General features: G+C 38.4%; 2 protein-coding genes across 4 annotated transcripts; one reads left to right on the top strand and one right to left on the bottom strand.

The window, feature by feature from the left end:
* LOC306846907 (uncharacterized protein) lies at positions 1–4,233 on the top strand. Of its 3 annotated transcripts, none has more exons than XM_079380600.1 (5): positions 1–658; positions 999–1,127; positions 1,279–1,495; positions 2,219–2,488; positions 2,913–4,233. In XM_079380600.1, the coding sequence occupies exons 3-5, from the start codon at positions 1,286–1,288 to the stop codon at positions 3,939–3,941; spliced, it is 1,509 nt and encodes a 502-aa protein (XP_079236726.1). In that variant the 5' UTR covers positions 1–658; positions 999–1,127; positions 1,279–1,285; the 3' UTR covers positions 3,942–4,233. The 3 variants fall into 3 exon arrangements, with proteins under 3 accessions (XP_079236726.1, XP_079236727.1, XP_079236725.1); XM_079380601.1 differs by having other exon boundaries at positions 286–658; positions 999–1,158; XM_079380599.1 differs by having other exon boundaries at positions 288–658; positions 2,216–2,488.
* A 2,083-nt stretch (positions 4,234–6,316) lies between these two features.
* On the bottom strand, positions 6,317–10,720 carry LOC306847003 (negative elongation factor E-like). The gene is made up of 11 exons (XM_079380737.1): positions 10,645–10,720; positions 10,384–10,468; positions 9,996–10,065; positions 9,748–9,893; positions 9,576–9,650; positions 9,148–9,185; positions 8,807–9,072; positions 8,486–8,630; positions 8,151–8,205; positions 6,718–6,820; positions 6,317–6,594 (listed from the first exon to the last, which is right to left on the bottom strand). Exons 2-11 carry the CDS (start codon positions 10,456–10,458, stop codon positions 6,515–6,517), a joined length of 1,053 nt encoding a protein of 350 aa, XP_079236863.1. The 5' UTR covers positions 10,459–10,468; positions 10,645–10,720; the 3' UTR covers positions 6,317–6,514.
* Between the last annotated feature and the right edge of the window lie 111 nt (positions 10,721–10,831).

Raw genomic sequence — 10,831 nt, 5'->3', positions numbered from 1 at the left:
GAGACCGATTTTTTAAATGGATGTCAATGGAGGAGAGGCTTCACTACGCTGAATAAACAGCTTTTTTGAGGAAACAGCTCATCATTTAATGAATCGACAGCCTGTGCGCTAATCTTCAACATGTTTTACACTAAAAAATACTTTTGGATTGAACTATTTTTAGAATTTACCACGGAAAAAATGCCGTATTATAAGAGAAGTCACCGACTTTTTGCGACAGGTGGGATTCAGTTTACGGCTCTTCCCATTCATTCCTATGGGATCCGTAAACGGCGACTGTGTGTCGCACAAGGCTGTAATGTGATTGTTATTAAGGAACACGTGATCCTCATCTCTCCGCCTCTATCTCGATGTAATATGAATCAATGGCCTTTCTATGAATAGGATTATTTTTTTTTACTTTACAAAGTTGATACAAATGAATTTTCTGAGCCATCGCGGTTGCCATGTCAACCAGTAACGCTTTCAATTTATTAAACTTTATATAATTTCGTCGGTAGATGGGGCCATTAGGCAAGTACACTCGTTCAAAATTAACATTTTTCCCACGACCCCTTCCTACCGCTTTGAGACCCCCGGGGGTCCCGAAACCCAGGCTTATTGTTGGCCAAAGGGGGCTTTTATTCTGAAATTCATCTTTCATATTCATGATTTCTTGGTGAGTTTCATGACTTCATTTCTTTCTGCGATTCTTAGCCGTAATTGTTTTAAAACACACGGAGCACAAACGAGTTTAGTACTGCCTTGAACAATGTATTTAATAACTCAATATATTTATAACTAAACAAAATGTATGTTTAATTGTTAATACTGTGTGTTGTTATTAATCTACAGCTGTGTTGTGATAGTTGTTCATGAGTCCTGGGCTGTGTTTCTCAAGAGCATCATAGAGACCATTGGTGGCAATGGTTTTTACGATCTATATAGTCTGACGATGCTTTTGGAAAAGCAGCCCTGAGCAGTCAAACAGCCCACTGTTCTTCATAAATATTCTCCAGGTCCTGCATATTGTTTGGATTTCCAGCATCTTCCAGCTCTTTCCAGCAGTGACTGTATGTTTTTGAGATCCAAAGCTGCAAACAGTCATTGATGCTCAAGAAGGCAACCCATTTCATTAAGAGCTAGGGGTGTGTAAACTTATGAACTATTAAAATAAAGGTATGAACTATTGTAGTAACAGTAACTTGGTTATTTTTAAGTGCAGATATTTGTTTTGTTGGCATTCATATGAAATATTCCAAATAGTAAAAATATATATATATTTTTTGCTTCCTGTAGTGAAAACATGGAAGTGGATGTAGTGAGTTTCCGTTTGCCTGGGCATGGAGACACCGCCCTGAGTAACATGAACTTCCTGCGGACACAGCAGCACTTCTGTGATGTTACCATCGTGGCGGGAGGCAGGCGCATGTTCAGGGGTCACAAGGTCGTTCTGGCTGCTTGCTCTGTTTTTCTCAGGGACCAGTTTCTCATGAACCCCTCATCAGAGCTACAGGTAAAGCCATTTGTTGTCAAGTTCTTGTGAAATCTTCTGTATGATTAGTGTTACTTTGGTGCATCTTATTTTTTATGTATAAGGTTAAATCTAATAACATCTGGACAGCCTGAAGTAATAACAGCTTTTGATGCACATCAGTTTTTGTTTCATTGATTTTAGATGAACCCATCCCTTAAAATCATGCAAAAATGTTGATATACATTTTCATTTGAACTATTTTAAGTAACCTCATTATCTCTTAAATGTTTTAGATATGGCTTGGTGGCACTTGATTTTAAGGGACATTAATGAAAAAATTTAAATAATTTTAAAATAAAAATGTACATTTTTATGAGAATATGGAACAAGTATCATTGGAATAATTTTCAGAGTGATTTTGTTTTCTAGCCGATGAACAATAAGACATTGACAGGCAATTAAATTCTTTCCAACTTTAAAGAGGTTGAGCATATAAAGTGGCAGACAACATAAGTGCAGCACGTGATTATATTATACAGAATGTTGTCGTGCATTGGTGTGGACACAAATATATTTAACCGTATAGTTATTTTTCTTGGTGTGAATGGACCTTTGGTATTTGTTGTTTGAATTTATGCAGTTCTGTTTGGTGTTGCTTAAAAAATTAGAGCGTACTTTTTCTAGATGGACATGATTATTTTTTATTTTATTTTTATATCAACAGTTTTGATTCTGTCAACAAATGCTCTCTCTATCCAGCAGGTGTCAATGTTGCACAGCTCAGCGGTGGTATGTGAGCTCCTCCAGTCCTGTTACACAGGGATGCTGCAGTTCAGTGCCAAAGAGATCGTGAACTACCTGACTGCAGCCAGCTACCTGCAGATGGAGCATGTGGTGGAGAAATGCAGAGGAGCCCTGAGCCAGTACATGCAGCCCCAGAGCTGCAGCCCAGCTGTGAATGTCTCAACCTCAAACAAGTCTATTCAGACTGTGAAATCAGACGACTATCAGTCTATGCCTGTGATTGTCAGTGTAAGCACTCATTCATTGGGATCTCTTCAACATCCATGTAAATCTGTGTTGGATTTGCTTCAGATGCTAATAATGCTCACAGAGACAATGTTTTGAGACAATGAAGGATCTGGAAATTTGTATAATGCTCTTTTGGAAACATTTCATTAGAATAATTTTAACATTCACAATACCACCAGTGGAATCATTGCAAATCATGAATATTCAATATATCATCCAACCTTAATGGGTTTCCCTTGCAGCACAGATGATTTTCATTTTACAAAAAGACCCATCACCAACAACAGTCATGCATCAAATCGACTTCTGATTTCTATGTTGGTGTAAATCTCTACCAATCTGAACACCCGAAAGGATTAGATCAGCTCTTAGTGTGGTAGTTTGCTTGGTTGTGGTTTACTAATTTATGTTTTTACCATAACAGGTCAGAGGATCAGATGCATCTGGCCAATTCGTGGGAGAAGACAGGCCTGAGAGTGACATCATTCGGGTGCAGATCAACGATGAACATCAAGACCCAGAGAAGACCTCTGGTGCTGAGGAGGAAGACAGAGAAGCTGTTGTTGTGTTGGATGACCAAGGTCTGCTGGACGCAGGTATAGAGGAGCCCAATATGGAAGGGCGAGCCGAAGGCAACGGCATCAGAGGAGCAGGTCGCATTTGGAGACGACGGCACGGAGAGCACAGGGGAGGCAGAGGAAGAGGCTTTAAACACAGGAAGCGGTACATATTCAAAGACCCCAAGCTCTTGGGTAACTATCAGGATTATCAGGAGCACCTTCCGACGCCAGATGAGACAGTGGATAATTTTGGAGCGGACTTTCAGGCTGATTACAAGTCCAATCAGAATCTCGCAGACGGCACCATCTGCATTGAGTACAGGCCTGGAGAGGGACAAGGAGAAGAGATTGGCTCTGATGGAGGTCCTGCACACTTTGGTGTGGAAGCTTCCAGTGGGGAAGTTGGGAGACATACAAATGAACATGGAGCTGCTGATGAGTCCGTGGCAGTGGTGGGATCCACGTCCTGCGTAGCGGGACCAGTGGTGTGCGAGCAGTGCGGACTAGCGGTTTCCTCATTGCAGGACTTAGCCATGCATTCCCTGTCAACACACCGGCTGTACGTGTGTCCATGCTGCGGGAAACACTTCAGCCACTTTAATATCCTCAACCGCCACATGATCGTCCACCGTGGAGTTTCCAAGCTCCACTGTTGCCCCCTGTGCCACAAGACCTTCACTCAGAAGTCAACACTGTATGACCACATGAATGTGCACAGTGGGGAGCGGCCGTATGTGTGTGCGTACTGCCACGTCAGCTTTGCCCACAAGTCTGCTCTGCGCCGTCACCTGATGGAGCAACACGGAAAGACCATGCCCCAAAACCACATGGAGATGCAGCAAAACAATGAGGGTGGTGTTGGGCTAGGGTTTAAGTCATATTTGAATAGGTAAAGTAGGTGTTATAATGAAAATTCTGTTTTTTCATTATACACTTCTCTATTTTTACTTTGCACAGCCATGAAAATGTCTTTGAAATCGATAAGTAACTACTATGCATTTGAGCTCTATAGCATGGAGTGAATGAATTATTCAGTTAAAGTTTGCCTAAAAATAAAAATTCTGCCATGATTTATTCAATCTAATGTTGTCAAACCTGTGATTTTCTCCTTTGACTTTCTTCTGTTGAACACAAAATAATATCTTTAACAGTTTTTTGTCCGTACAATAAAAATCAAAAGGGTCCAAACAATAGTGACTCCACTGTTACATATACAGGTACCTGTTGGGAATTACTGCATGCTGCATCTCTGTCAGTGCCTTTGGTCCAGCTGCGGTCTTTCTTAGATATTTTGCCCCATTAAAGGGATAGTTCACCTACATTCAAGGCCCAGAAAGGTAGTAAGGACATAATTTAAATAGTCCATGTGACATAAGTGGTTCAATCATAATTTAATGGAGCTACGAGAATACTTTTTGTGTGACTTTATTCAACAATTATTTTTGATTTGGTTCCCTCTGGGCAAGACTTGGCAAAGCCCTCCCATTTTCACAAATTTTATGAACTGCCTTTGTGAGGCAGGGGTGCTTTTGTTTGCCTTTATATACATCTGAAACATGTCTGCCAACTTATGCAGAACCTGATTATATCACCATCTACACCATCCCTGCACCAAGGCGATCTTGCAATCAGTCAGCCAGATCTTATTAAAAATCTTATCCTAGCCTGGGGCACCTACCACACGTCCACCAGCCTACAGCTTTGTCAGATGTAACCTCCAACATTCATTCTGCTTCTGGTTTACCACTCTAATCAAGATACCCTTCTTCTTTCATCGTAGTTACTTCAGTCACCACTCTAGAGTCTAGACTCTCTTAGCTTTGAGGTGGCTGCTCTACCAGCACTGGGATTCTTTTCCCCTCCACAATGAAGGATAGCAGGGTCTTTAGGATCACTTGAAAAGACACAGGCCAGGTGAGCTGAAGCAGGTTGGAAATAAAGGAGTAAGCTTGAAAGACCAAGGTCCTAATACATTCTAAATTAGTAAATAAAGCAACTCTAGTGAAAAGCCAACAGGCTGGTGTGAAACTGACCCATAAGCATTTGCCAAGTCTAGCCAGAAGAGGTCTTTCTTGACCTTCTTGGCAGTCTAGATCTGCTCCCATATCATCAATGCATGTTCTACAAACCCAGGAAAGCTTGTGTCTCTGACCTCCTAACCAGACATTCTTCCTGTTATCACCGAAAAGAAAATCTTCCCCTAAAAATTCAATACTTGAAAATGAGTGATGTTAGTGGATTCCTGTTCCTTAGATATAAAGCCATCACCCTCCATAGGTCACCACTCCTTTTTCTTCCAGTAGATGCATTGCAAACTAAACAACTCCCTCTTGTGCTCGTTCCTTTTCTCTGCTCTTGCATTCTCACTGATGCCCTCAATACTGCTAACCTACCCCTTATTCGCATATCTCATAATATCTTCAGACTCTCCTCCTCTTGCTCGTCTGTTTGCAAGCTTCATCTTTCACCAGCTGGAGTATCTCCTCTCTTCCACCCAGAACCTTCAGGCAACTCTTCCTACCTATTGTTTTACTGAGTCTACCTATGCATTCTTTATAAACAGCTAGATTAAACATGTTAAGCTTGGTTTCCACCATTCCACAATGTATCCACCATTATGTAAATGTATGATTTTGCACAAATCCTAATCTAACAACTGACTTGCGCTGAGACATATAGGAAGAGTTTTATAGTCACAGCTTTTACATACTTGAATGAGCAACTGGGAAAGATCTTAAAATCACTATTTACTTGTTTTTTTACACTATTATTACTTGTCATATTGAGAGTTGCAGTTTCTCAATTTGTTTAAAAAAATGTTTGTTTTGATATTTTCCCCATATTCATGTGCGTAATGTTGTATATCTTTCTTTAAAAAAAGAAAAGTTAAGTGTTTCCCATTAAATCTGATATGTTACTCTTTAGTATGCAGAGAGTTTATATAACAGCGCATGCCTCTGTATTTGTGTTCTCAGTATTCTGTTTCCCTTTAGGCAAAAAGAGCACTGGAAGGTCTGAACTGGAGCTCATTTCATCAATACCACCTAATGTTGTGAACTGTTGCGGGGGAAGGCTTGTTCCACACAGTAAATCAGTTATTATTCATACACAAACCCATTATACAAAGCTCAGATTTGCTTGATGTCACAGCTAAAAACTCAACAGGCTTATAGTTTCTGCCTGTCTATCTCTGAAGATGCACTGTATAGATGTTTCATTGAGGTAACGGTTTTATAGTTAACCCATATTATGAAGTCAACCCAGGCATGCTGATGGAAATGTTTATTGATTATTGAACACAGTGACATAATCCACGACTGAGTTAAATGTCCAGAAACACTGAGCAGTAAACGCTGCTAATTAAATGACAGAAAAGTAACCGATTTTTTTTTTTTAAAACAAAGTGTCTGCTGTATGTAGACAAAATCGAATGCTGGACCTTTTTACAAGTTGAACAAATGCTAAATTACTGTTTTAAAAAATCGTCAGCGTAGACGACCTGGCTCCGTTTGTCTCTGTACGAGCCCTTGGCACTGTTCTGCACAGCTGTGAAGGACGAAAAAAGCAGGAGCAAGAAAAGAAGACAGAAATAGAAATGGGTTAGTCAAGTGTGCAACACTCAACCTGCTTGACAGTTTTTTTCCCCCCCTGTGAAATGTCTTTATTTACCAAGAGAAGCCCAGACAGATTTCCCTGTGGCAGCATCAAGCATGGGTTGCTTCCTGGCAATGCTGACTTTGATGTTGACGTCACCCACAGTAGTGCCATTCAGCTGAGAGACAGAAATAGTTTAAAAACAGGGTTTTCTTACAGTAAATAAAGATTTGTTAAATACTGACACAGGGTCCTGTCACAGAAAACAGATTTCTTTTTGTGCATTTGTAATGCTGGAGTGTTAACATGCAATGCAGACAAGCTTAAATATACACAGTACAAAAACTCTACAGTCCACAATAGACTATTTATGGATGTAAAGCTACAAAACATCAGAAATAGACATGGTATTGATGTCAGAACCATGAGCTCATTCACACATGGCCACTAGAGCTTGTATGACTGTCCATAAAAGTAGTCGGTGGGTTCTCAGATCACTTGTGTGGTTGGCTTTTAGTGTACCAGAACTATCTAGAACAGTTTTCTATATACCTGAAATAGTATCAAATAAAACAACTTCAACTGAAATAAGTGCAAGTTGAATACTAGAATTACTAAAACTGAAATAAAATATAAAAAAACTAAACTTATACTATAAAACTATTTAAAATGACAAAAGCGCATAACATTTCTAAATCTTAAACTATAATAAAAATTAAATACAATATTGGTATCTAAATAATACTTAACATTGATATACTTTGTGAATGCAAACTGCTCAAGTTTTACTTTATTCTCATTTTTAGCATAAATCATTTTACTGTACAAGTTAATATTGTGCAAGGACACAGTTTGGATAGACAAATTATTCTGCTGCTATGGCCTTGTATAAGGCAAATATAGAATCAAGTATAATTTACTAAAACAAATATGGATCACGACTAGTATTTATTCACCACTTATGATTTTATATATATATATATATAGACATTTATATATTCACACCATAGGACACATTGATACGTCAACTACGCATATACAGTTGAGGTCAAATGTTTACACCCTCCTTTCAGAATCTGCAAAATGTTAATTATTTGACAAAAATTAGAGGGATCATACAAAATGCATGTTAATGTTTATTTAGGACTGACCTGAATAAGATATTTCACATAAAAGATGTTTACATATAGTCCACAAGAGAAAATAATAGTTGAATTGAATTGAATCCTAAATAAACCATAACATGCATTTTGTATGATCCCTCTTATTTTGGTAAAATAATTAACATTTTGCAGATTCTGAAAGGGGGGTGTAAACATTTGACTTCAACTGTATATATACACACACATACATTATATATATATATATATATATGCATGCAAATTACATGTGAAGTGAACTGAGGTCATTGATATATAGAATTCTTAAAGGTACAGAGAGGAAGTATAAAGTATGAAAATATAACAATACAAAAGTGTGGAAAGTGGCTCGTTAAATGGACTACTGACCTCTGCCACAGCCTGGTCTGCTGATTCAATCTTCTCAAAGGTGACAAAAGCACAACTAGTAAGAGACAGAGGGCAAAAATGGGTTAAATATTTTGTGTTTTCTCAGACATTTCTCAATTCAAAAGAAGGAACCAAGATTAAAGATCACTTTTAATTAGCAAGGCTGCATTAGATTGATCAAAGGTGACAGTAAAGACATTTACAATGTTACAAAAGATTTATATTTTGAAAAAAATATATCACGATTTTCACAAAAATATGAAGCAGAACAACTGTTTTGAACATGGATAATAATGAGGTTTCTTGTGCCCAAAAGAAACAGAAAACAATCTTACTTGCGTGGTGAGTCCATCGAAAGGTCGATTATGTTTCCATGCGGTGCGAAGGCCAAGCGCAAACTGTCTTCCACTAAACCTGTGCCGTATACATACACAGTGTTTCCTTTGCGCACACCTCTGCGCTCTGGATACGAGTCTGACCCTGAACAACATTAGAGACGATTATTAGACGTTCAGATTTCCAACAGAACAACGCTTATTATCAGTGATTATAGAAAAGGCAAATGCATGAAATATTCTCAGTTGTTTACAAACACTGTAATGCCACAACATGAACACTGACCGTGAAGTGATTTACTTTTGCACAGATTCACTTACGTCTGTAGGGTCCGTCCCGCTCTCTGTCTCTTTCTCGATCTCGTTCTCTGTCCCGGTCTCTTTCCCTGTCTCTATCCCGGCTCCGGTCCCGATCATGTTCACGATCCTGTTCTCTCTCCCTGCCTCTTTCATGGTCCCTCTCTCTGTCCCGGTCTCGGTCTCTTTCTCGATCTCTCTCCCAGTCCATCTCTCGTTCCCGATCACGCTCAGAATCTCGACTCGACATTCCTCCCTCATCATCACGAGATCGATCGCCAGGAACAAAACTATAGGTAAAAGAAAACAGCTTTAAATTTGACTGCAGTACTGTTTCTATGAAGGTATTAGATTATGAGTCTCACCTCTCATACAATGATTTCCTATGGACTCGTTTAGCAGACTACAGCAAGAAAAAACAACATGGTGTAAAGTCAAGTCTACTGACAATATTTAATATACTCAACAGACCTATTTACATATAACATACATTCACACTTTATTAGAATGATTTCTGAAGGATCATGTGACACTGAAGACTGGAGTAATGATGCTGAAAAGTCAGCTTTGATCACAGAAATAAATTACATATTCAAACAGAAAGCAGCTATTTTAAATTTAAATCATATTTCAAAATATTACTGTTTTTCTGTATTTCACTGGATCATTTGACACTGAAAACTGGAGTAATGATGCTGAAAAATGTTTTTTCTGTATTTTCTGTTTTGCTGTATTTTTGATCAAATAAACGCATCCTTGAGTGGATCATTTCTATAGTGTAAAACAGCATTACATCAGGAGGCTCCTCATCTGTAGAGACGCTCCTTTGAAATGGCAGGAATGCTGGGGCAGAACCTTTCTCAGGATCCTGAGATACAAAGAAAATCCATTATTAGCTTTGTATGAAAAATAAACAAATCAAATGCATGTTGCCTTGCCATTAATGAGGTGAAAACGTCTCTTACTTTCAGTTTCCCCTCAAGTGTCCTGGAGCGCTTGAAGCCTGAGTTCTTGTTCTCTGATTTGATGGCACTGATCGCTCCAGACTTGATCAGCATTTTGGCCTGCTCTGTTGCAGTCGCTGTGTCCACCACCGGCTGATCTGACAAAGCTTAACAGAGACAGCCAGAGAGATCATTTGAAGATCACAGATTTCATGCAAAACTTATTTCAGGAGCATCTGGAAAGTTTAGAAATCCATAAATTGACTTACTGCGCTTGAGTCCTGTCTGACTCGTCTGATTGGTGGAGCTCTGTTTCTTCAGAGCCATTAGGGCCTTTTTCTACATGATGGATGTGAAAGTAGATAACACTACATGTCAAAAGGATTGTATATATGCATATATGTGTCTTTTTCACCTTTGGCAGCTGGGGCTTCAAATACAGTTAATGTATAATTGAATCAACATTGAGCTGCTTTACAGTTTCATAATTAATGAATTTTGGAACATTAAGACAACATTATTTTTCCTGTTTATTATTATTATTATCTGTATTGTATAAAGCATATACATTTATTTATCAATTTAAATAAGACTTTACTTTTTAAAATATTATAGTGCTTTTTTAATGCAGCCTTAGAAAACCTATTATATTTTCACCTTTTTCTTTAGTTTAGCATATTTCTTCTGCAGTGCTTCCTCCTCTTCTGTTAGTGAGCTGGGAAATATTGCCATTTTGGTGGATCTCAAGGGAAAAAACAACAGCAATGTTTGAGCCAATGCCCTGAATCTTTTCCAATCAATGCATCGCCATATTAACGTTATCGATGTCTCCGTTACAGATGGCTTTTAACAACGATCAGTTTTCTTTTTTTAAACAAATGCAAACTGCATAAAAGACAGGACTTCATATGAAATTACCTTAAATTCAGAAAATGAGAATAAGCGTCCGAAATAATCCCTCACTCGGCGCACAATTATGACGTAATCTGTTGTCATCCGCAGAACCAGCTCAAACAAAATAGTTGATTTTATTTTATAATTTGCTGAAGTATATTAAAAACGTAAATTTATTTTAGATCACACACACACACATAACATTATGCTG

This window comes from Barbus barbus, assembly GCF_936440315.1.
Source record: "Barbus barbus genome assembly, chromosome: 27".
NCBI classification, from domain to species: Eukaryota; Metazoa; Chordata; class Actinopteri; order Cypriniformes; family Cyprinidae; genus Barbus; species Barbus barbus.
The sequence above is the reverse complement of the archived record's forward strand: the minus strand, read 5'-3'. Positions and strand labels throughout refer to the sequence as shown.